This window comes from Ischnura elegans, chromosome 6, assembly GCF_921293095.1.
Source record: "Ischnura elegans chromosome 6, ioIscEleg1.1, whole genome shotgun sequence".
NCBI classification, from domain to species: domain Eukaryota; kingdom Metazoa; phylum Arthropoda; class Insecta; order Odonata; family Coenagrionidae; genus Ischnura; species Ischnura elegans.
Window position 1 is genome coordinate 51,279,788 of NC_060251.1, and position 26,968 is coordinate 51,306,755.

Genomic DNA, 26,968 nt, shown 5'->3' on the forward strand with positions numbered 1-26,968 from the left:
CCATTCCAAGGAATGAAGCACAAGATGTAATACCATAAGGGACAAAAATGGAAATATTCTAATTGAAAACGAAGACAAAGCCGAGATATGGAAGGAATACCTGGAGGAATTACACAATGGAAGCAAACTTAGCTCAAAAGTTATCGAAGAGGAAAGTGAAGTTGAAAAGGATGACATTGGAGCGAGCATCTGAAGATCGGAATTTGACGCTGCAATAAGAGACCTGCGAAAGAATAAGGCCCCAGGAGTAGATTACATTCCAGCAGAGGTAATCAAAAATGCAGGAGAAAAGGTCTTAACTGTATAAAACTATCTGCAATATGTACTCAATAGAAGATATACCTTGTGAGTTCGAGAAGAATATCATCATTCTCATCACCAAAAAGAAGAGAGCAGAGAAGTACGATGACTTTAGGACCGTAAGCCTGATGACACATGCATCAAAGATTTTGACAAGAATCATTTACAGGAGAATACAACGAAGAGCAGAAGAATTCCTGGATGAGGACCAATTCGGATTTTGGAAAAGCAAGGGCACAAGAGAAGCAATTATGGCTCTTAGGCAGCTCATAGAGAAGAGAATGGAGAAAAACAAACCGACTTTCACAGCATTTGTCATTTAGAGAAGGCATTTGATAACGTCGAATGGAATTCAATGCATAGAATTCTGAAAGAAATCGAAGAGCTTTACAATGATCGTAGAATAGGTTGGTTTCCTTTTTTTTTCCTAAGTCGAAAGATTGTTACTCCTGGAGTACTTTTTAACGCTTTTAGATTTTTAAATGACAATATCTATTTTTCACAATTTAATGAAAAGTGAAAATTTTCAATCACACGAAAACGCAATAGCTAAGTGAAAGTATGTGAGCTAAGTGAAAGTAGAGTGAAGTATGAATGCTGAGAAAAGCCCTTGTGACGTCTGGCTGCTGCTGTGAGAGGCCACCTGGGTGAAAGGCTATGAACCCTGCTATGATGCAGGCTGCTTGCTGCCAAGCATAGCAGTAGCGTAGAATACCCTGCTAGCAGATAGTGCTAGGCTTAAGTAAGGATTATTAATACCCTATCAAACAAAGGAAACTTACCAACCATAGGCGATTATGAAGAGATGTTACCCTGAGCTCTGTGCCTCATGCATGCATTGGTAATCTCAGACGATGTAAAACTCCTATCTACTCCGATACTATCTAGGTCCCTGTGACATCACGTGGAGTGGCAACGCATGGGCACCAATCTTTGTTAAAATTGATCATTAACATTCATCTAAACTGGGATTTCTAAAACCAAATGATTTGTATATTATGAGTACACTAATATTGGGTATAGAATTGCAATCAATGCCTTTCGTTTTCTTTGATGAAGGAAACTACCCTATTGTTCGTAGTTTGTATAAAAACCAAGTAGCTGTGATCAAATGTAACCCCAATGGCACAGAAGCAAGAATAAGGAAAGGGGTGAGACGAGGGTGTGCACATTCCCCCTTAATTTATAATGTCTACATAGAGAAAGCCATCAATGAAATCAAGGAGAAAGCTTCAGGTGTCAATATCCATGGAGAAAATATTAGTATCCTGCGATTTGCTGACGACATAGCAGTCATAGCCGAGTCAGAGAAGGATTTGAAGAAAACTTTGACAAATGTGGAAAGGACAATGGCCAGATATCAGTTGAAAATCAACAAAAAGAAGACTAAGATATTAGTTTGCAGCAAAAGAGAGGAGGCTAAGACGAAGATTTACTTAGAAAAGCATAAGCTTGAAGGTGAAAAGTGAAAGAGTTTTCTTACTTGGGAAGCTGAATTACCAACGATGGATGAAGCAAGAAAGAAATAGTCAATAGAATAGCGCAGGCGGAGAGGCCTTTCTACAAAAAGAAGAATCTTCTTATAGCTGAGAATACAAGCATAGAAGTAAGGAAACAATTCATCAGATGCTACATATGGAGTATATATCTCTATGGAAGTGAGGCTTAGACGTTGACAGCAGCAGAGAAGTCAAGAGTGGAAGCATTCATGTGGTGCTACTGAAAAATGATGAAGATAAAATGGATTGACCGTGTGAGTAACGAGGAAGTGCTAAGGAGAGCGGGAGAAAAGCCTCCTAAAAACCTTAAGCAGAAGAAGGGACAACTTGTTTGGCCACATTTTGAGGCACGACAGCCTGCTGGATTAAATCTGTTAATACTGACGATAGAGCTTCGTTCAAAATTTGAAAATTCACAGAATAAAACGAGGAATTCCATTGGAAGTCTCCAATTTACGGGCAAGCAAAATTATCAATTTAGCTAATTCATATAAACAAAGCATGAGTTGACAGCAAACCAATGCCGCTGGTAGGGTTATAAATCGCGAAAGGAGGGAGCCCAACTACCCACGGAGTCCGAGATAATGCGGAGTCCCCACTTGGAAGGATTGAAAAAGGTTGGGGTTGAGAGAGTTAAATTATCTGCAAGACCCTTCTTAACAAATGTCCAACATAAATGCTCCATACAGAGGGGACCGAAGAGTCTCTTGGGTCTCAGTCCTGCATTCATGCTAAGGAGAGAGCAACAACGTCTTGAAAGAGTTAAGGAAGTTAAAAATGAGCCTTAAGAATATTCATAAGAGTACTTTTTTCGATAAAACCACTTATTATACTTGCAAAACATGACAACCTCCAAAACAGCTGCTGTTAAGTCAATACTAATGCAGATGGCTTAAAAGACATCAACCAAACTTAGTTCTCTTATGATAGAAGACCTAAGCAAAAAATTGGTATTTGAAAAGATCACAGTTTTTGATCCCCAAGAAGTTCCCACTACAGATGTGAACCCTGACTTAAAGACAAAAAATTCATGGCCTCGAGTCAATGGAGACAGAGTAGTTGAGATTAGGAGAATTACAGAAATTAATACAAAAGCAAAATTCCCACGGTTCAGTGGATATAATTAAAGCAATGCAGGAGCTCAAATTGTCTGAGACATCGTTTGTATCTAAGTGCCTTTAAGCAATTTGAACCCCCTCAGCAAATGTGGACTCAGAAAGATTTCTTTCCTGCTATAGCACTGAGTTAACTGATAAGAGAACAAATCTAAAAGAAGACATTATGGTCGCAATAGCAATATTTCATTTGAAATTACAGAAATTTAAAGTAATTTCTCTCTCTATGTAAGCTGGATATATGGATACGTGAAGAATAAATATGTAAAATAGGTGAATTAAGTCAATATTCCATGTGTATTATTGCTTAAATTATCCCAGGTCAATAATATCCTAAATTTAGGGCAATGGGTGGGCCACTGAAAGCATGGCTCTCAATCAACATAAAATATTTTGCCGTAAAAATAACACTGATTTCAGGGCAAAATAACATCGCTTGTAAAAATATACAACCACTTTTGGCTATAAAATAACTTCACCTTTTGCATGCTCCTAGTTATTAGTGAGAAGCTTGTGTCAGAGAAGGTAATAGTGTAGACACCAGAGCACTGCTGTACACCAAAAATACACACCCATGCACCACTGCCAATGAATATAACAGCCAGTGTACAGGCCAACTTAAATCTTTCAAATGTTAAAAAAAAAAGATATCTATGAACTTGTTACCAATACAAAGATTTCATCAAACAAAAATCAAGGTAAATTTCACATATTGAGAATTGCTCCGCTGCTTTTCATTCCATATTTTCCCTTGGATAAAGTTTTTTTCAGCTCACCAGAATGGACTTCCTAACGTCCTTGTTGACCACAAAAACTAGCAGTTTATTACCAAATATGTATCAACATTGAAGTTTCAAAATTTCTCTGCTTATTTTACAATATTTTCCGAATTATTCTCAATGAAACAAACTTTAAAACATGTTATAAATCCATGTATGTTGCTCTGAAATAAGTCTGGTATGACTAATGATTTAGCCCAGTTTTCATGACCAATAAGAGAAAACCTCTTATTCATTGGCTCACCTGATGCAACAGCATTTAGCTGATGAGTTTCCTCAGGACTAAGTTTTAAAATGGTGGTCAAAACAGGAACAAGGCGAGACCTTTCATCACCTCCTTGAAGTGTAATGAACTGTAAGACAAAGATTCACTTTCAGTAGGTTACCTCAATTATCTGCAGCAGAATAAAAAATAATGGCTTCAGGTAAAGTACAGTATTTGGAGGAGGCAACTGACACCTAAGGTCATAGGCACCATGAGGGTGGGTTAGGGATGAAGGGAAAGAAAGAAAACCCTCGTCAGCATCAGCCTCCTCTTAACAAAAGTCATCAAGGGGACCAAAGTTTAACATCCCATCTGACAGACGGGGTGATGTACTTGATGTACCCTCCACACCATTCACCCAGGGATTGAGCAACTTCCAAAAAAATCTCTACCTCCGCCAGGATTAGAGTCCAGGCCCACGGGATGCAAAGCCAACACTTTTCTACCCAACATCCTCTTCTATATAGGTATATCTACCATACCCACCTGATCTCCAACAATGGCTTTGGCCTTATTACACATTTTCTTACATTTTCAAGTAGATTCAGGAAAGTTCAAAAGTCAAAATAGGAGATATATTAACTGTTAAACCAAAAAAGACAGTCAAAAGAAGACACAGAATTTTAAAAACATAAATGCAGAAAGTGAAAAAAGTCATTTAAACTCTAAGTTGTGCAGAGCACAACATGAGACAGGAGACGTATTAAAAAACAAAATGGGACTGAGCAAGTTGTATAGCACGGGACTTGAGGCCACAGGCCAGGTAAATGAAATGGGATCCCCTCTGTTTCCCCACTAGAATCTGAAACTTCTAGTACATATGAACTTAAGTACGCCTGTAAGGTTTCAATTGTATACTGTCAGCTCTGAACAATCTCAAGCAATGAATGCTCACAGACGCACAGATAATTCAAAAATAGATTACCAAGCATCACAGAAAATGTAGTCATGATAACATTTCTCATAGGAGGATAAAAATAGAAAAAATCTATTCCACTCAGTTACACACAACATGTGATATCCTTCGAAAATCAATGAAAAATGAAACATAAATACATGTCACTTAAATTAGTGATGAAATTATACACAGATATAAGTACGTTCTGAGACAACTTCAAGCAGAGATAACTCTTACCAACAGCAAAAAGCTAGCCTTACCATCAGAATGTGAGACTAAATGGCAATTATTACAAGAAAAAAATGAATAGCAAATCACAGATGATATAGATGGCTTTTATATGATTTAAAGGGAAATCTTATGTAATCATCAATGAATATTATGTATTCAGACACAACCACTAAAATGCAAATGTTGACATATTAAGGGAAAAAATGTTTCATGAACTTCTGAAATGAATTGCAATGATGAATGAAAAATCCTAAGACACAAACCTTAAGGAGTACATTCTTCAGATACTCAGCATTTTGAGTATGCTCCGTTCGCTCAGCGCATCGCTCCAGTCTTCTGACCTCTTCTTTTAACAATGCATTCTGCTGAGCAAGACGAGCACCCTCAGACTCAGCTTCAGATAAGAGAACAGACAAATGCTTTGCTCTGCGTTCAAGGGTAGCAACCACGTTATAAGATGACCGATGCCCAGAGATCCCTTCATAAAGGACAAAGAATAGTAAGTCATGTAGACAAGAAAAAAGATGACGGGTTCTGACCAAAATAATATTTTTTACTTCAGTACCCCATTAGTCTAATATTAACCACCATAAGTAAAATATATCCAAGGTCTTTCCTCAAATCATTCCAACTTCAACTTTAATGAAGGAAGATTTAAGATTTATAATTATGCAAATTAAAAAGATAAATATTTAATAACATTTTAGATTTGATAATTACATCACTAAATTGACGTAGGAATTTTTTTAAGAGCCGAAATATTGATACCTGTCAAGACTACCTCTTTGTTCATTCAATAATCGTATGATCACAAGTAGGCATCTATTGGCTATAAGCAAAGCAAGGAATGTTCGAGCATTGAAAATAAATCAACTCATGGGAGGATAAGAAATATACATCACTTGACTTATAAAAAAACATGAATACTCAAGATTAATTGTTACTTTCCATTACATATTTCTCATTTCATTACATTCTATAACTTTTCACCATGACATTCCTGGACTTTTATGGTTTTCCTTAAGAGTGATCACCTTAGAGCTGGTCTACAATGAGACTTGAGCCATCAGACATAAGCTGCAAGGGAGCCGAAATGCTATTTTACAATGGACTTATGCCTTACAATATATACAGCAAGAAAGTCGGTCAATGTTCATCCTTATGGCTTACGGCTTACTTTTAGCCAATCAGAGCTCATCTCGAGCATGATTGATGCCAGAAGTGTCTCACAAAACTGGAAGTGAGAGCTAGGTAATTCGGCTGACCACAGCCAAAAGTCGAAGAGATGAAAACTTTGGGAAAGGCATGGTGTATGATGCAAACAAACAAATAATTGAGTGAGTATTATGTTTACGCTTCACTAAGCAAATTATTATACATTATATTATTAACCTAAATACAGTGGAATCCTGATTTAAGGTTTTTCAGGGGGGACACAATTTAAAAGACTAAATGCGGACAAACACTAAATGAGGACATGCCATTTTTTCAGGTTTTAGGGTCTGTAATGAATGGAATGGCTTTTTATGAATAAAATATATTATTTTAAGCAACTAAAAGGTGCTGCATGCAGCAAAAAATTCATTGATTAAATGTTCTCTGCCCAGTGAGAGTTGGATAATACTTTTCAGGAATCAGCTAAAAAAATGGGTAGTAGAAATAAGTAGGTAATGAGAGGATGACAATTGCTTTAATGAAATATTTTAAGAAAATTATAATGTACATCAACTTAAAAGTATTCCCACGGAATATTATTATGGACATTAGTGATTCCATTTTTACTCATATTTCAGTCGTCTCGATGGAATTTTAAAATTTTTTCTATAAAAGTGACATGTAGGTGACTATAGCATTTCTAATGTAATAAGAAAAGGTGTAACTATGTCCTAAAAAAATCGTCAATGCAACAATAAAGATGAGTGAAATAAAATGACAACAGAAGATCGCTAATCCCGAATTCTAAACTACCGAATAACTAGTAAAAGGGAGGTTTATTGGAATTTTGTCAACTTAACGTTTTCTGTTGCGTACGAAAGATCCACAGAGAAAAAAATCATTCGCCTTGACCGGGATTCGAACCCGGATCCTTTAAAACTTAAATCCCGGTATACTTTAAAACTAGTTTTCTGTAGCCTCCGCGAAACGAGGGATTTATGAGCCTTTAAAAAGCCTCCTGTGCGCACATTTTGGATTTCGAGGTCATCCAAAAAAGGAGAATCTTATATCTAGTATGCCTACAAGTCGATGGTGATTCAACTCGATGATAACACCAGATTATCATATATCCGCGGCCTCATGCAGGTCGAATGGAGCCGGGAGAAGTTGCTTACGCGGCGCGCTAATCACCTTGACGCCGACTCACCTTGTTTCACCGCAGCCTTTAATAAAATTTGGTTGGACCTTGAATAGCGATTAGCTAAACTCTGTTAAGTGAAAAGGTTTAATCTTCAACAGAACTGGATTTCTTATGACAAATTGTCAGTGCCTCTAGAGTTTGGCAACTTCGTCCGAGTTATGATGTCGAAGTCAACCACCAAGGGCAATGCTGCTTGATTTTCGTATTTTTCCGCACTCTATCCGCGATCTTTTTTTACCGTGATTATGCGGTGATTTTTTTCCGGCATGAGCGATTTATTTAGAGTCATGGACCGTGATAGTTCGCCAAAACTCCGATTGTCATTCTCTTTTGACATAAAATAGCCCCAGATAAATATCTTTGAATCGACAGCGATATCAACCAACCGCATGTCGGTAAATGGGCTCCGGGGTATCTAAATTACGATGTGAAACAATGTTGTTCCGTAGGGAAAGAATGCTCTCTTTCACGATCATGACAGGGGAAACGCTTCCTCGGTTCTTTCTCTGTTCCTCCGTGGAAACTGAAATCTATAGAAAGAATCATCTGGTGAACTGCGCAAATGATATTGTGTCTCCTCTTTTGAAAAGAGTAAGTAGATGACTGGAAAAATATTGGGCTAAAATTGGACTGCCCGTAGAAAGTAGAGTTGAAAGGGGCATAAGCCATCAAGTGAAAACATTACGAGAAAACCGTCATTGTAGCGGCCCTCGGAGAAAAACTCGTGTCATCAGTCGTCAATTATCATCGAAGTAAAATTCCAAAAGTGAAGGATAAGGTAGTTTGAGGTTATTAAGGGATGACTTTGCTCCATTAGATCGGCTCTGATCCAAAAAGTGCCTGGTGTTTGGATCAGAAGGGGAGCAAAACATTACGAGAAGACAAATCACCCAGCTAGCGAGTTGAAGGTCCCAGCGCTGCATTCGCGGAAGAAAGCAGTTGAAGAAGTGTTCCCCGGTAGATTCTATTGACTCTTGGTAAACTTTCATGAGACTCTTCTTGTTGACGAGCAGAAATTCGAAGATTTGGATAATCATTTGCACGAACCATCATGAAAAAACGTTAAATCGGGCAAAAAAAATCTTGTGCGGGAAAAACTTTTACGACCATAAATGCGGAAAAACGTTAAATGCGAAGACGTTAAATCCGGATCCGACTGTATGTTGTTTTATAATTACTAGCACCCGAAAATAAAGAAAAAAATATCAACTTCCAGAGTGCATAACACCAAAAATACCTGCATCAAATCAATTGGTGTGGTTGAAAGCAATTAAAAATTAGGAACAGTTATATTAACGGTAAAACAAGCACTTTAAGAGTAACGAAGACTATACATTGCAAAAAGCATCTAAGAAAACTTCAGTACCTAGTCTTAGTTCTACTTGCGATATTGCAACAACTGTTTCCGTCTACACCATGATTTTGAGTTTTTTCTTACAGCTTGTACATCTCTCATTGGAGACGAGCAATTTTTTATACCTTGCATTTTATGGCATCCGTCTTATCACTTATGTCTCATTGTAGACCAGCCCATACTAAGGCTCTGGGTGTCTATGGATGACCCTTAACAAAATTAATTACTTACAATCACCAACATTTCCATCTTCTTCATCGCCTGGCAGGGTGTCTTGATCACCTCCATCAGTTTCCTCTTCATCAGGCAAAGAGGACGACAATAGCTGATCAAGAGGTACCAAACCTTTCTTTTTCCTCCTTCCACCACCACCGACATTAGCATGGCTACGTGAGTTATAGGAACTGTGAGGGCTTGGAGGAGATTCTACACTTTCAGATCCCTAAAAAAGAAGTAGAAAGTAACAGGTTATTCCAACATGATACTTTGATGGATCCAAGTTAGAATTTTAAAAAATATTTCTTTCTCCACCCAATGCCAATTTTTCTAACGTTTGGTACACAAGAATCTCATATGTACCTAAAACGAATTTATAATTTTATTGATTTTTATGGCACACATTCTGAAGTTGATGACAAGAATCAATGTACGTAAATACAAATGGAATTAGCATTAATTATGTTTTACATGATGAATGACCATGTGAATGAAATTCAAGCTCATGATTCCGTGAAACTTCTGCTATACACGGTGAATGAGTTCGGTTTAGAAATAATGTGCAGTGGTCCGACCATCTAGAGTACACATTGAATCTAGCGATATTTCTGACCACAGACATCGTTTTGAAAGTTGCAAACAACAGAATGCTTTGCTAACATGTGAGCTTGAATATAATTTTGTATTGCTAAGACTGATTTGGAGGGTCATAACAAACATGAGATTTATAACAGAGAAGTTATGAGAGGAATTCAAATGGTAGGTAAAGGGTAGCAGAAAACGAATTTAAGCAACCTCTGCTGCCACGCATTTTGTGATCCCGTAATGAAGTAATAAGTTGTTTTCTCTACAGTGCAACCATGATTATGGCCTCAAGATAGTGCAGTGTAGAAAACTGAGAAGGAAACCCACACTTCAAATGGTAATCTGAAGTCCTTTCCCATTCCATTCAATAAATTAGAAATGAAGTAAACACATAATTTGGGGAATAACTGTATGTAGTCTCTCGCACATAAAAATCGAACCTCCTGCGACAAATTTTTTTAAAGTTCCGGCTTGATGCCGAAACACTATTGCCCCCAAAACCATACACCTAAAGTGGAAAATAAATTCTAACAATAAGCTTAGAGCAAGGGCGATGGCTAGTTAACCCTTTTAGTGCGGCGCGCCGATAAATCGGCTTTTACCGCTCGGCTGAAAAGTGCGATGCGCCGATATATCGGCTTTTACGTTATTGTTGTTAAATTTGAGGACATTGAAATAAAAAAACTTATACATCAGTAAACGCATAAAAATGTTGTGATTATTGTCCAATTTAATCTCATTTATTTAAAAAAAATCCATAAAGATATCTAAAAAATTAACTATATAATGTTTATTTTTCCTAGTTGCTACATTTTATTAAAATACCCTCCGCATTTTTCGACTGTACCCCGGGAAGAAGGATAGCACTAAAAAGGTTAACAAGGAGTAGTAGAGAAACGCTTAATGCTTTTTACCTCTCCCTCTTCCCTAGGATGAAGAGCCATCTCAGAGGCCAACCTTCCATCCAGTGGTGTATCTGCTGCCAATGGCCATGGCCTGTGACCACCAGACCCTCTCATTTGATCATCCTTATTCTTCTTATGAATGTCAAAGGAGGACTGCAGAGCAACGAGAGCCTCTTTCTCCGCCTTCAACTTCTCCACTTGTTCCCGAAGGGATAATGTCTCTGTACGGTACTTGTTCTGGAGTTCTTCGAGTTGTTGCTGAGGATAATATGAAATATAATATAAAACAAGTCAGAAGGTTGCACATTAAATCTGTAATTTGTGATGAAACTTAAACACATATTAAGTTAAAACAACTTCAAGTTGACAGAGACACCTCGCAGGACCGCAGCATTATTGTCACCACTGGCAGCCCTCCTTTGTGCCTGATGGTTTTCATTCAATAAAATAAGATTTAATTAGTTGCATTGAATCTTTTCCTTTAATCCACATCCTGTTCCTGAGATGAAGATCCAGAGGTCAGATACCCAGCTCAACCAAAAGAACGTGACTGCAACAAGTTCTTATATAGTCTCCATTGTTTAAGAGCAATTCCACGTAAATGTCATACTGACTGGTTAAATAAAAAAAGTGGTTGGAGGCTCTGATATGGATCAAAATTTGTGCTATAAAGTCTAGACTTTCGTTATTAAGTGCTGACACTAGCATGAGTCGCAAGTGTCTCTGATAAGAGACATTTTTTATGTGCTCACCACAGTTTTTAGCCACATACTAAATTTAATGATTCTTCTACGCGCAAAAAACACCTGTTTCGCTAATTGATTTTTATGGCCACTGTATTAATAATTTTTTTCTATCTTGAGGTTCGTTCATTATTTTCAATAATTTTAAGGTTTTTCGCACAAATTTGTTTTGTTTATTTTGAATTAAAGAAATTATTATGTAAAATTTTTTGGCACTGAATAAATTTATACCAGATGGGAATCACAAAAGTCAGTCCGTGACATTTCTGGTCAGTCCGTGACGATGCTTTTCAAGGGGAATTACTCCTCTGTAAAATCAGTTATTGTAATGGGCTTTGTAGCACTATGAAATTTGCATTTGGTGTTCTGAGATGTATTTTACTGAAACTCTGATCGCTCTTTGTTTCAGAGCAAACCTTAGAGGTTTTACTCTGAGCTGAAAGTTCGTTTCATTTTTGTCAGTCCGTGACAGTGAATTTTAAGTCACATAAGTCCTGTATTTTTCAAGACAAAGTAGTATATCAACCAAAGTTAAACTTCACACCATTGTGCAGCAATTTGGAAGTTGAAAAAGTTTTGTATGTCAGTCCGTTCGCGTTACGTGTGTTCTTAAAAGTTCAAAAACCTATTGTGACGGTCAGTCCGTGACGCGTGGAATCGCCCTTAAGTATTGCTTCTCTGGTGCTGATAGTTCCTATTTTGTTTGCATCCATGTCTATTCAATTATTTTTCATTTGATATGTACTCACATTGTATATTTAAGTTTTGAGTACTTATAAGCGCACAGCTTTTTCTTGGTGTGGTTTTACCAAAGTGAAATACAGATGGTGAAACTAATTCTGACTGAGTCTTTACTATTTGAGGCAACTCTAAATAAAATCTGCATATTCTAAAGTAACAATTAATATTCCCATAAGTCCACAGTTTTTCTAAGGAATGCCTTGGTATACCAATAGCACTTACAGAATTATGACCATCATTTCCAAATGATAGCATTACCCCTAAAACTATCACAACAACTTCCAATATATTATTGATTATTAAAATAGTATACAATTAAGATTAGTATTTTAGGTGCATATTCAAAAAAAAAAAACAATAAAGCAGAGTGAAAGAAGTACACAAACAACCAACCTGGTAAGATCGAACCAGGGTGTCCACCTTGATTCGGGATTGAAATGCTTCTTCCTTGTTGTGATCCTCAAGCTCTTTGAATGAATCTCGCAGTCTTTGACATTCTAGTTCTAGAGTCTGGCATTTTTCATGAAGAGTCTCCCGATCAGCCTGGACTTCTTCCAATTGGGAGCTGTAAATTCAAATGCGTTCATCAATCAAATTCATTCTCATTGTAAAGAAATTTTTCAATGAAAATTTATTAAATAAGTTAGAATGAATGATGTCCTCAACTGTGTTGCACACGAAAGTTAACACTTTCTCAATAATGCCTGAGCAGCGCTCAGGATGGTGTTCATGGCCACTGCAGCCCTAATATTACTGTTTCTTATCAACCTGGACATTTTCTAGATAGATTTAGTGTTATTAATCTCATCTTATTATATAGTTTGGACATTATATCCATATTATACTAGACTCTCGTCATTACGAAGTAGGCAGAACCTAAAAATTTACTTTTGTAAATTCATAAAAATTTTGTATTAATGAACTTTGTATTAACAGACCATTTTAAAAACAATGTAAAAAATCATATTTTTCTTCTAAAAGTCATCAAATACTTCGTATTTTCACACAATTTAAATGTTACCGTGCCATTTTTTTTACTATAATTGTAATTTTGAATAACGAAAGACTCTCACAAGTTATTGGCAATCAGATTAGTCACGAGCATAAGCCAGAAGTAGCATTCCCAATCATTCAGCTTCTAATTGTTTCAAACAACACCAGAAAATTCAGAACTTGCAATGGGAAAAAATTCCCCTGAACCAAGAATCAAACCACGGACTTTTAATTTTCAGGACAACTGAGCAGACAACAATGCTATCCACGTTCCTCAATCCCCTCGGCAATTAATACTAATTTCACCAAAGTTCATGCGGCTGGCTTGTAATATTACAAATGCCAGAAAAGCTCAGTTAGCAGGGCCAAACCATGTGGAATATCTGCAGTGCAGAAGTTAAATAATAAATGAGGATAGAATAGAATAAAAATTTTTATAAACATTTTGTTGAAGTAACAATGTGTTTGTTATTGATAATATAGAGCCCTTCCACCACATACAAGCTTCAAGTTTCAATGTAATAAATGAGGAGTCCAAAATACTTGATCTGATTCTAAGTAATAGTGTCACTCTGGGCAAAAATAATGTCCAACACAGCTTCAACAATTTCAATTAGAGTTATCTTCAACAGAACATAAAGCAAAAGAGAACCATCACTTAAATGTTCAATCACTACTACACATCAGTTAATATATAGATTATATAAAAGCATTGGGAGAAGATGGATGAAATCATTTTGACAATAAGCCTGAATATTAAATAACTAGATTTAGGAAAAAATATTACCGTATTCTTTTGAATACAAGCCACACTTTGTTTCCTGATATTAGTGAAACAAAATCAAGGGGCAGTTTAAATTCTCAAATCTTGTAAAAAAAACAGGTCATAAAAATGACAGATTTGAGCAAGCCAGTCACTCAAACTCATGCACTTGACAGCTAAACTCACCAAAGCCCACAAGGTTAGAAATAATGCTGAAAAATGTCAAAATGGTACACAAGTTACCCATATATAATAGAATAGAACCAAAGCAGGTCTTCGGGGGGCATGCACACCCAAATGGGAAGGGGCAAGATAGTAGTACGTCACATATGTACAGTGGATCGTGGCATGATCCTAATAGCACACATTTGCAACAATGACAACACAAGAAAAAGTCCTCTCAAGTCATCTTTTAACTTATTACACCCTGACGGGATATCCTACAAATGAAGCAGCTCATATTCACAGATATACAATGTGCATGGGATAAATAGGTAAATTACTAACGTGGCATCTTCCAATGTACGTTTCAAACCATCAGCGACCCTCTCCAGTTGTCGTCTTTCCCGTTCCCATTCCTGTTCCTTGGCCTCCTCTTCCTCCTTGTCCCTACGGCTGCTTCCTGACCCTTCAGCTTCTCTCTCTTGCTCCTTCCTTAAGAGAACTGCCTGAGCCCTCACTTTGTAGGCTGCAAAATCAGAACGGACCTGTTCCAGTTCCATATTCTTCTCTACAAGCTCAGAGCGTAATCTAGTCACCTGGGCTTCCAGAGCACTAGCCTGCAATTTAAAAATATCGAATAGGTAATTAGAACTTATAATATTAAACACCTTCTGAATCGCATAACATTGATGATAATCAGAAACGTTTCATGGCATGTGCCCATCCTTGGGAAGAAACACCAACTACATAAATTCTGACGGACACTTGACATTGAACTATGTATTTCTCAAGAATAATACATTGCATATTGCATGACCACACTGAGATATGAAAATGGCTACCTACCAGTGAAGTGCGGGATATTCAATTATCAAAGTTGTACCTGTCTATCAGAGGACAAGGAAAAGAGGTAACATTTGACTTTAACACGAAAGGGCAGAGATTTTTTGTTCAAATTTATTTTTCATCTTCCCTAACACGCCAAAGCTCCCTAAATAACTGTTTTCCAAAAAATTGATCCTATGGTGAATTCAAAGGCATTGAATATTGTATAATGGAGCATACAGCAATGTACTTTCTTCTGAGCTTTTCAGAAAATTAAAACAAGAGAGAGAGTTTGGATTTTAAATCTTCTAGCTGCATACCATTCGCCCACTGACAACAATATTTGCAGTGATTTGATACTCTGCATATCAGTGCAGTGCTAAATAGGATGGATCAAAAAACTAATTTTTTCATCGGTTTTCTGCTGGTATTTAAAGCTAGTGGTGGTCCTTATTACCCATACCAATTTTCAACTCAATAAGACTACATCTTCAGTCTGTGCTTTCCAGAATTCATCAACATTCCTGAATGCATACCTGAGCCAGAACAGCTTCTTGTTGGGTCCTATAGGAATCATTCTGTCGTTTTGATTCAGCCATTAACTTTACAAGCTGCAACGATTGAGTTTCCACTTCCCTCCGAAGACGCTCAACACTTTCACAAGCTTCAGTTTTTAATTTTTCACAGTCTGTAAGTTTCCCTTGAGTTTCTTTCAGCAAATCCTGAAGAAAATTAAAACAAAATTGTGAAAAAGTTATTGGCAGAAGCATTTCTATTAACACTGACACGCATAGAACAATAATTGACTTTATAACATAAGAAGAGAATATTGAAATATTTTTTTTAACTATTGCTCTTCAATTTATTTCATACACATTTAGAGTTAATGGTCATAAGTATCATTTTTGTCGAATCATTAGTAGCCATCCTCTCTTCCAGAAATAGAATTTGTAGTTTATTGATTTCGCAATTATTCCACTAAGTCCAAATTAATTTCATTCAAAATGGAACTCATGCAGTGCAATTTTAGTTCAATGCTCTTTCCTTAGTGCTTATGTTATACACTAGTACATCCCAAGAAAAATTTTTCACAGTTTCTTTGATATCGATTTCCATAAGTTCATGCACCACAAAACGAATGTATTTCTCTGAATATAGTCCCTCTCTGAATACAGTCCCATGCCCCCTAAATTTGAGGCTTCAGTTTCGGGAAAAAATTAAAAAATGTGTAGTCCCCTCTTTACTTTTACCATGGGCAGTTCTGGAAAAAAAAGGGGGAACTATATTCAGATAAATACGGAAATTTATCTCAGAAACCATTTTCTGATATGATTATTCTTAAAAAGAGAACTAAAACGAGAATCACCATCCCCTTTTTAGAATGGGCTACTTGGGTTAAATTTTGTTCAACTCAACTCAGACAAGCCAAAAATTATTCCTTTCAATATTCCTTGTGAACATATCTTTCATGCAACAACAACACTTTCATAAAATTAGAATTTAAAAATGTGAAAAGTTAGGAAACATACTATAGCAAAAACTACATTTTTAGTATTCACACAAAAAACCTATACGATACCATTTTAAGATATTGTTATTCCTCAGAGAACAAATGACTTTTTACAATCATGCACCCATATTCTAGTAAAATTACAAGAATAAAAATCCATTATTGAAACCATATCTTACAACTGAACTCAAGCCAGGATACTCTGAATTCACACTAAAATGTTATAATTACTTCAACTACTAATGTACCCTTTCCCCAATGATTTTTTTTCCAGTTTTTAAGGAAAAGAAAGTTTTTATTATGATGCCTCTCTATATAAGCCATGAGGTAAGATCATCTATATTGTGCCACCCAAACTTTAGGCCTTAAGTTAGACATAAAGAATTGAAGAAAACAAATATGTTTGAGATTTAAAATAAAAGTGAAGTATTCTAACCCTGGTCAATTTGGCTTCCTCCTCCTTAAGTTTGCTTTTCAATAGATCCTCCTCAGCCTGCCGAAGGGATTCTTTCAGCTTGGATCCTTCTTGTAGAGATTCCTCCAGCTGCCTCCGAAGTTCTACAGCACTCTGTTCTAATGCAGCCATTTCTAGACTCAACACATTTCCTCTCTTCCATGTCTGCAAATACAGAGCCACAAAAGAAAACCTGAACTACGATTTTGAAAGCTCATCTCACCAATGGTGGTCTCCTCTACACCAATTCTTAAGAAGGGAATAATCTACAATAAGTTCTAAGACAAGACTCAAGAAATATAATAAAAAAATCTTCAAAACTTAACTACCACCTGGAGTCAAGAAGCAAAATCAAAAATTAGCTAGCTAGATTGATCAACAGACCTAATTCATAAATAAAAGAACATCCCTGGGCAAATCTTGAAGCAACTTCTGAGTACAACTTTAAAATCCAGTCTTCCTCAGTGATCTAACAACGTGGGAAAGATAAACACTCAGTGGAACAGGAGAAAGAATAATGCTTTCAATGCAATGGGTTGAGGATTCAAGGTCGAATGGCAACACTCTGATGACTTGTCTGTCCTTTTAGTATACTGTCATTTCATTGTACCATTATATTATTAAATGCCATCAAACACAACTATACCTATTATTAACTACCAAATTAGACTACGACAGACCTATTTTTGTGCATCAAGGATTGATCACATCAAGGGCAACAGATAATATTCCAAAAATAATAGCCCATTCTTATACTTTTCTCTGTATTTTTTATTTCTTCTGGGCTTCATAAGCATATTCTAGATTGGCATATTTTTGGTTGAGAATAACTATTGAAATTAATTACAGTTGACCGATAACCTTCAATAGATTCCTGACTATAATTGCATATGACATCAAAGTTCAATGAAGATATTTCTCGTAAAACTGGTGGTCCTATTAAATCTTCAGGACATCCCGTGAATTTTAAAAACTGTAAAAATTTTTCTATCTATTTTAAGAAATTAAAGAAAAAATGTACAATTCCCCATGAAGTTTTCGAGTATATTTAGATTATAACATAAGCTATTCATAATTTTAAGTGTAAAAAACAGAATTGAGCATCTTTGGAGATTTATTTAAAAATTTTGAAATAACAAAATGAATTGAATGTTGATATTATGAAGTGTCGATTTTTCAGTCACAATAACTTCGTATTATCAATAGTTAACTGTACTTACTAATGGATGAATATGACTGCATTCGTAAATTCAGAAACAATTACTTTCTCATTCCTCATAAATAGTTAGTAAATTATACATTGTTAGTTAAAATATCATCTCATTGTGCTATAACTCATTGAACACACTTGTAAAAAAGCATCACATAACCCTTCATTAGACTGGTTATCACCACAGCACCTGAAATCCGGCAGAATCCCAAATTTGGCATCTCCCAAGTCTCAATTGTATCATATTCTAGCTCAACTGTATCATCTTTCAGTAGCATGAATAACAAGCCAGCAATTATTCTGACTTCCATTATGTCGATGACTTTTCACAGTTTATGAGCCAAAGCATGCAAATTTATCACACTTCCACAACAAAGCAAAAATTTATCCTAGCAAATTATTAAAACATGAGACAAATATTCTCAAACTCTCCTAAAAAGCTTTGCAATAACAATGAACTTTGAATAATAATAGTACAAACACTACCTCAAACAAATTTCATGCACTGTTAAATGGAGAAAGCAAGAATAAATCCAATTGCATATCAACATGTGAAATGAATTTCCATATTAGTGACACCATAAAAAACAACAGAATTTCTTTTTTCTATTCCTTGCCTGTTTTCCCTCTTCAAGTTGTTTCACTGCCTCGGCACGGCTAGCCTCTTCTTGATTTAACTTAGCCTTCACAGAATGCAAATCCTGCTCCAATTTCTGTATTTCTTTCTCTGCATTCTTCCTTTTACTAACTGCTTCAAGTAAACTATTTTCCGCTGAATTTTTCTCCTTGTTAATGACCTATCAATTCAGATAGTTGTAATGGCAAAAGTATTATACTAAGTTCGTTGTACAATGAATCAATTTTTCTACTTAAACTTAAAAAATTATTTTGGTTCATTTAGGTCTTTGAAAGCATTGTCTTCAATTTTTTTTTTATAAAGCCAGGATGAATGAGTGATGCATCATTTATTTTTAAGGTGCCTTGAAAAAAAATTCCAATTATCTTTCAAAAGAAATTAAAAGCAAAATGATTTCTTATAGTTACCACAAAAATCAATCATATTCAGTGAACATTCAATTATGTTTTATGTTAAAAATAAAGGAAACCATTTTCTTCACACATGCATCAAAGAGCTTGCAAATTTTAAACCAAAATCATTCATAAAAACAGTTTGCAATATTTTTCTATTTTTCTACAATGAATATGAACTAAATTCCTTGAAAATACTTATGCTACATTTCAACAAGAAATTCCCCTGCATTGAAAATTGCTGATAATTAATGAATGATAATTTAAAAGCATAGGACAGAATCAAATAAAAAGTGACATAAGCCTGGAACATGATAAATATGAAATATACATACCTCAACTGTGCTTGCAAGACGGTTTTTTTCTTCTTTGATCTCTTGCAATTGAATCTTATTTGCTGTACTTTCATCGACAGACTCCTTCAAGGCTTTCTTCAATGATATATTCTCTTTCCCTAATTCATCAACTTTATCCTGAAGACGATCACATTCAAGCTGCAAGCTCTATAAAAAATAAAAAAGCTATTTCAACTGTATGGCAGTACTCCTTTCAAATGCAATTTTTTACTTATAACAACAAAAACATCTATCAATAATCACTCCTTCCTATTAACAAATCAAAAGGAAAAATAATACTCTAAAAATAGATGATATTTTCAAGCAAGTATATTTAAGCACTAAAAATTTTTTTTACATAAAAAAGGGTTGAAAATTATACTTAAATCATCATAATCATAATCATAATTTATTCAACATTAAACATAATACAATGTAATAGTCTTCGTCAAAGAAAAACTAAATCTAGAATATACAATTTAGAGTATTGCTCTCCAGAAATTCATTGAGTGAATAAAAAGCTTGAGTCACTATCCACGAGTGAAGAACACCTTTAAACTTTCTTAAAGTACAATTTCTTGCCTCTTGAGGTAAGTGGTTGAACATGCAAAGTTTAACATGGTCAAAAGAATTTTTTGTAGTTGACAGCCTACAGTGGGGCTGTAACAGATTATGTTTGAGCCTTGTGTTGTAATGGTGGACATCAGCACCAGTTTTATGGCTGTCAATACATATTCACTTTCACATTTATTAAACATTTAAATATATATAGACCGTACAATGTCATAATCCCTTGCTGCCTGAATAGTGGTTTGCAGTGTTCCCTTACGTTAGAATTGGTAATAATCCTAATGGCTCTTTTCTGTAGAATGAATAACTCTTTAGATGAGGAAGAATGGCCCCAAACCTCAATGCCATAGGAGAGGTGGCAGTGAAAAATGGCAAAGTAAACTGCTCGAAGATGTTCGGCAGGAATGAGTGTTTTCAGTTTTCTAAGGAGGAATATGGCTTTTGATTAGAGATGTGCGAATAGTATCCGCGAATACTCGAATACCTCGAATATTAGAAAGTATTCGATATTCGAGGTTTCGAATAGTTATGCGAAAAGTACCGCCTCGAATACCTCGAATACTTTGAATTACGCGTCATACACTGTCGCACGCACGTCGTTGGTAGTTGACTCGGAAAAATGTAGAGAACTGTAGTCTTTTAGTGCTCGCAGCGCCGTTTTACGCAAGTTGACGAATTACACCAAATTCGTGGATTTTAGCGGTGAAAAGAGTTCGACGAGGGGAACCGAAAATGGTCGGGTGAAAAAATCCGAAAATCCCCGATTCCCCCCACCAGGAGAACTTCAGTGCCGTGGGATAGCAACCTTCGGGCATTTCCCACGATCCGCTATCCCCCTCCATTCAGCACTCGCCTCACCCACTCTGAAGCTTTCCTCTTCTCCGAAATCAAACAAAAGGTCCCAGCTCGCGCAGGGATCGCATTACGAAGACCCCTGCTTCGAAAAAAATATCGAGTTACGAGAACAATAAAAACTTGTTTCACGCCCTCCCCCTTTTTCTCACCCACTGACCTTTTTCTGGCTACCTGCTTCGAAGTTACCCATTTCTGGAGGTCAACTGCTGTGTGAGTACCGTGGGATACTTACATTAGCGCATTTCCCAAGATCCGGTATCCCTCTCCATTCAGCACTAGCCCACCCCTCTGAGGCTTTCCTCTTCTTCGAAAAAAAAAAAGGTCACAGCTCGCGCAGGGATCATATTACGAAGACCTTAGCTTCGAAAAAATACCGGGTTACACGAGAACAATAGAAACGTGTTTCCGGCCCTCCCTTTCCTCCCCCACTGACCTTTTTTTTCCTACCAGCTTCGAAGTTCTCCATTTCTGTGGAGGTCAACCGCTGCATGAGTCATCTATTAGCGCAAAAGGTGTCTAAGAATAACTTTCGTCAATTGATGTTACACCTTTATTGAATTGAAATATTAGTAATGTGCGCGTAATTTCAAAAAGAATAAGACCAAACACGACGTATTTCTGAGTTTATTTAAGCATTTTACGCAAAGAAATAAATGTCAAAATACGACGGAGACCTAGCATTCTGGCGAAACTCGATATGAGCAGCAAAGCTTCTCGGAAGTTGATGCGGTATTTTTTTCCGAAAACATATATCAAGTTACAATTAATGAGTGGTGCTATAAATCTTTATTTTTACAGTCCCAGACAAAGGGATATTTTCACAGAATATTTGGTTTCTCCCTGATAGCAATTCCAATTCATCTTCTTATCTCGTGAGAACTCCCAAAGATGGACTGAAAATAATTGAAGAAAATCCAGTGGAAAAGAGCTTTTTATTTTGCAAAATGCCTCAGATTGTCAGCTAGCACTTGGCAGCAGAAGTGGGGGTAAAGCGATGTTAGTTGAATTAATTATATGCCCAATTGTTTCCATAAAATTAAAATATTCATTAATCAGCTAAATTCCTGTTCGAATCCTTTAAAGTAAATCAAAATTACTCCCCAAAATCTTGAGTTGCCTGCTGCATAGGCAACCGAGTCAAACATTCCAGCATTCATCATTTAGTATTCGAGGTATTCGAAATTCGAGGTATTCGAATATTCGAGCAATGATTTAATATTCGAATTCGATATTCGAATTCGAGAAATCTGCTATTCGACCCATCTCTACTTTTGATAACTTAGCAGTTGTAGAGGATGTATGACAATCCCATGTTAGTCTGCAATCAAGGTCAAAGCCCAGTAGCTTTAAATTTCTAGTGTGGTACAGAGTAGGGCTTAAGGAGAACACCATTTGTTGGGTTTTATTTGTGTTAAGGGCAAGCCTGTTTGCTGAGAACCATTCTTCGGCCACTGAAAGGATTATATTATTAATATTATTAATATATTAGTAACCAGAAAACAACAACCAAATTAATTAGGTGTACCTTGGCATTTTTCGCCTGGGTTGAGAGGTTAGTTATTTCTTTACTCAAATTATTCAATCGCCCCTGGAGTTCATCGGCCCTCTTTCTTTCTCCTTCGAGTTCAGTGCATCGCTTTTTCAGCTTAACAGCAACCATACGTAGCTAAACAGTAAGCAAAACAATCAATTGTAAATTAATTGGCAACCAGAGCAAATGGTTGATTATTAAACACCGGCTTCAAAGAAAATAACAACTGAATGACATCTATTTCAGCTCAAAGTGAGCAACTGCATGAGTTGATTAGCCACAGAGGATCTCCTCCATTGATGAAGAGCAACAAGACTATAATACAAAATGCAAACGCAAAAATATACTTTACCTTAGTGTATCGGTCCTCAAAGCTTTCCTCAACATCCCGAAGTCGAGCTGCTTCCTCAGTCTTACTTATAGTGCTAGTGCTAAGAACTTCACTGCCCACAGTATCACAAATATTGGACCCCTTTACACTCATTGAGTTAACTTGCTTCTCAAGTTCAGACACTCTAAGCCTGAGATATTTACATTCTCCTTCCAAATTATCACCTTTTTTCACATCCTCCTACAGAAAGACATTTTTTTTAATAATAAATTTAATCTTAACTTCCATTAATACAAACTAGAACTTATATATGTACTTTAAACGTTCAGAAATTAGATGGATGTAGATTAATGAGGCCATGAGATAAAATCAATCAACTTACACGACTATTGCAATCCTATAAAACTTTTAACCAGTAACTGAAATCACACCTACCTTAGACTGGGGATGCGGATCACTATGAATATTTGTACTTTCTTCTGAGACTAGTGCTTCACTAACAGGTACTGCTACTTGAAGAAAATATTTAAACAAAAGGAAAAATTTATTAGTAAAAATTATAAAAATTAATAATATTGATAAAAACCAACAAATTCTACCTAAAATTCACCTTGTTTTTTTGACTGGGCTTCTGCAAGCTGACTTTTTAACTTAGCAAGTTCTGCTTCCAATGCTGCAATTGCCTCTCCACGTTTCTTCAGCACGGTATTTGCATCTTTCATTTCTGTAATAAGCTGCTGCTCAGCACTGTATTTTGCTTCCTCAAGCTCTTTAACTTTCCCTTCTAAGTCTTTAACAAAGGCTTTTTCTGTTTCTCTCTCACTTTTCATTGCAGTTATAATGCCTTCCAATTTCACTTTTTCTTCATTTAATCCACCTATCATTTTCTTAACTAACACAGATGTATCCTGTAATCTCGCTAGAATACTATTTGCATCACTGTCCAAATTTGAGTCCACTCCTATTGATTCTCTGATAGCCATAATGTCTCTCATCAATATTGCTAGCTCAGACTCTTTCTTCTTCCTGAAATCTTCATGCTGGCATTTTAACTTTTGCAATTTCTTTTCCATTTCCTTTTTCACTTTAGCCTTTTCATTATTTGATTGTTTTAAGCTATCAGCCACACCTTCACTCATCTTATTTATTCGCAGGATATAACTTAAACTTTTTTTCAGTGCTGGAATTATGACTTGCATATGTTCACTTACAGTATCAGCGCTAATGAAACTGGAGCTCAAGTTTTCAACATCAGATACTAAAGATGTGCTTTGGATATTACCTTCTGGCTGTGTTGAAGATGTGATTTGATCCAGAACATTTTCACTAAAAAATTTATCAATTACCTCTTCCCACTTTATGATCATATTATTCAAATCTTGCAGAGTTTTTCCTAGATCCTGTTTTTCTACTTCAATGTCCTGAACCTTCTTTTGGAGAATTTCAATTTGACTAGCCATTTCTTCATTGATTTTGGACAATTTAGTCTTTTCCTCCGTAGACTTATTTAAGAGCTCCTCTAACTTGGAAAATTCTTCCTGAGCCGACTTTAGATTTTCCCCCTCTTTTTCAAGTAATTCTTTTCTAGCCAAAGCTTCCTTCAACTCTTCCTTTACAGTTGAATTCTCTTTCAGAGTTAACTTCAAGTCCTCAACTTCCTTTTCCAGAGAGGAACTCCTGTCTGCAGCAGTGTGAAGCATATCTTTCATTTTGCCTTCACTCAACAAAGCAGCCTCCAACCTCTCTCGGAGGACCTCCTTCTCCTCAGTTTCATTCCTCATAACCTCTTTCAAATTGTTTCTCAACGTCTGAATCTCCCGCTCCATACCATCTTTCTCCTCCTCCACTTCCCGCAGTCTCTCCATCACCTTATCCTCATCCTTCACAGCCATTTTGAGGGTTGCTACTTCCTCTTCAAGAGATATTTTCTCCGCCTCCAAGCGAGCCTTCACGACACACTCCTCTTTCAGGGATGCCCTAAGAGTCTCTATTTCTCTCTCCATTCCATCTTTTCCTTCTTCAACTTCACGAAGTCTCTCTAAAACCTTGTTCTGTTCCTTCAACGATTCTCTCAGAGATCGACTTTCTCCTTCCAAAAGGTTTTTGGCATCTTCTATCTCCTGAACTTGACTCTTTGTTCTCACAAGTGTTTCGTTCATTTCGGTCAGTTGCAATTCAAGGGCCTCCTTTTCCCTTAATGTCGATTGTAATGAGTTCACTTTGTTCTCCAAAGCCTCCCTCACACCTTCAGCCCCTTCCTCTGCTGCTCTAAGCCTCTCCTCTAGGTTGACTAAGGTTTCGTTCAGCCTTGAATTCTGCTCCCTAAATTGATCTCTCTCCCCCTCCGATGCAGTCAACATCATTCTCAGACTGTCACGCTCAGATATCACAGCCCTGCGATCGGATTCGACCTCAGCCAGTTTCGTTTCGAGGGAGGAATTCCTCCCCACACTAGAAACAGCCTTCTGCAACTCCTGTTCCAGTTTGGACTTTTCCTCTTCAAGAGTTTTTACCTGCAGAGCACTCGAATCTCTGAGTGCTTTGTTTTCCAATTTGACGGCTTCTATATCAGCAAGAGCAGCTTCTTTGTCACCTCGCAGCTGCTCCAAGGCTACCTCTAATTCCTCAAGTTTCTCAACAAGAGACTTTATTTCCTCTTGACTGGATTTATTTTTCTCTGAGAGCACATGACAGTTCTGCTCCAGTGTATCAATCTTAGTCTTGAGGGCAGCCTTTTCAGCATCAGCAGTGTTTAATTTCTCTTTAGTTTCCTTCACAAGGTCTTTCAGTTGGGCATCTCTCTCAGAAGCCTCTTTCAACAGCTCCTCCCTTTCCACGCCACTTTTCTCAATAGATGACTGCAAGCCATTCACCTTTTCCTCCAATATTTCCTTCTCAGTCTGTATTTCTGCAAATTTGACTTTGAGTGATTTACTAGCTTCAACATCATCCTTCAGCAATTTCATTTCATCACACAATTTTTCATTTCCTTTCATTGCTTCCACTAGCTTAATTTCCATATTCTCACCCTCAGACATAAGTTCTGTTATCCTGCGATTAAGTGTCTCACGCTCGACATTAAATTTACTAATCTCATTTTGGCATGTTTCCATCTCCTCCTTTGTTTGACAAATGTTTCTGTGAAGGATGCGATTCTCTGACAACACTTCCTCCAACTTTTTCTCACACAAAGACTTTTCAGCACATAAAGCCTGAAGATGCTCCACATCTGCCACCAATTTTGATTTTTCTTTCTCACAAGCACTATGGATTCCCATGAGCTCATCAACTCGGACTTTTAAAGCATTCCTTTCCATTTCTACTTCCTCACTGGCTTGCCGTTCTTTCAGAGATTCAGCTTCATTTTTAAATTCATTCAGTTTAGCATACAAAACTTCATTTTCAGCTTCCACAGATGCAAGTTTTTCTTTAGATTCATTGAATACAGCCAGAGCTGCTTTTAGAGATTGAATCTGAGAGCTCAAAACCTCTTTTTCTTCAGTAAGTTCCATTATCTGGTTTTGAGCATCTTGCATTTTAGCAGCAGTCTCTTTCAGCACTGAAATTTCTGTCAAAAGGCAATTTTTCTCAAATTCAATTTTTTTACACTCTGCTACCTCCTGACCTAATTCAAAATTATGATTTCTAAGATGAACAATAACTTGCCAAACTGGATTAAATGTTCTGAAATCAATCCCAGAATCCAGTATTTCACCAGACTCAGTAACTTTAGAAATAAAAAAATCAATCTCTTTCTGCAGTACCTTAATATCCTCTTTCTCTATATGTTGATTATCTACCTCAGAAGGCACTTCATTCTGTTGTATTTGAAGAAAAGAAAAAAGTTATGAAGACATAAAAAAGAAAAACTTATCACAGATTGGAAGCTACTTCATTTATTTAGCTGGGCCTACACAAAAGGCAAAGTAATAGAACATTTACCTTTGACACCAATTTTTCCAAGTCTTTCTTCAACTTCTCATTCTCAATGGTGGCTTTTGATAAAGCTTCATTTCCTCGTTTTTCAGTTTCATCAAGAGCAAATGTTAATGACTCAGCTTCTTTCTCTAACCTTCTGGCCTAAAAGAAGATAGGAAATAATGGATGAAATCGCCCAATCTAAACTCATGTGTGGGTCATTTAATGCCAAAAAAAGTCCATTTCTCGATAAATAAAAAATGATGTATTCTAAATGCTTTTTACAATATCATTTCCAGGGTGACAGCACTGTGTTAACTTTTTATAACTATGCCCACAGTTATAGGGCAACATCTGAAGATATGATATCATAACTTAGTTCAGATTCTGGTAATTATTATGAAGCCTTAAGAATATGCTTGACATCCTATGAGGAAAAGCCCATCATAGGATAACAACCGCACACAAATAGGATTGAAAAATATACCAAGAAAG

At 36.4% G+C, this 26,968-nt stretch overlaps 1 protein-coding gene across 2 annotated transcripts in view; it reads right to left on the reverse strand.

Annotated features, from left to right (window-relative positions):
* LOC124160650 (centromere-associated protein E-like) overlaps positions 1–26,968 on the reverse strand; it is a 36,716-nt gene that overhangs the window by 3,671 nt on the left and 6,077 nt on the right. The window contains exons 6-20 of one of the 2 annotated variants that reach the window (XM_046536567.1): positions 26,498–26,635; positions 23,166–26,373; positions 22,991–23,064; positions 22,577–22,795; positions 22,219–22,359; positions 19,269–19,436; positions 18,522–18,701; positions 16,677–16,859; positions 15,267–15,452; positions 14,251–14,522; positions 12,381–12,552; positions 10,513–10,761; positions 9,029–9,239; positions 5,351–5,565; positions 3,938–4,046 (exon numbers count right to left, since the gene is read on the reverse strand). In XM_046536567.1, coding sequence (XP_046392523.1) covers positions 3,938–4,046; positions 5,351–5,565; positions 9,029–9,239; positions 10,513–10,761; positions 12,381–12,552; positions 14,251–14,522; positions 15,267–15,452; positions 16,677–16,859; positions 18,522–18,701; positions 19,269–19,436; positions 22,219–22,359; positions 22,577–22,795; positions 22,991–23,064; positions 23,166–26,373; positions 26,498–26,635 — 5,725 coding nt within the window. The remainder of the gene's footprint in view (positions 1–3,937; positions 4,047–5,350; positions 5,566–9,028; positions 9,240–10,512; positions 10,762–12,380; positions 12,553–14,250; positions 14,523–15,266; positions 15,453–16,676; positions 16,860–18,521; positions 18,702–19,268; positions 19,437–22,218; positions 22,360–22,576; positions 22,796–22,990; positions 23,065–23,165; positions 26,374–26,497; positions 26,636–26,968) is intronic. The other variant, XM_046536568.1, reaches the window with a different exon arrangement.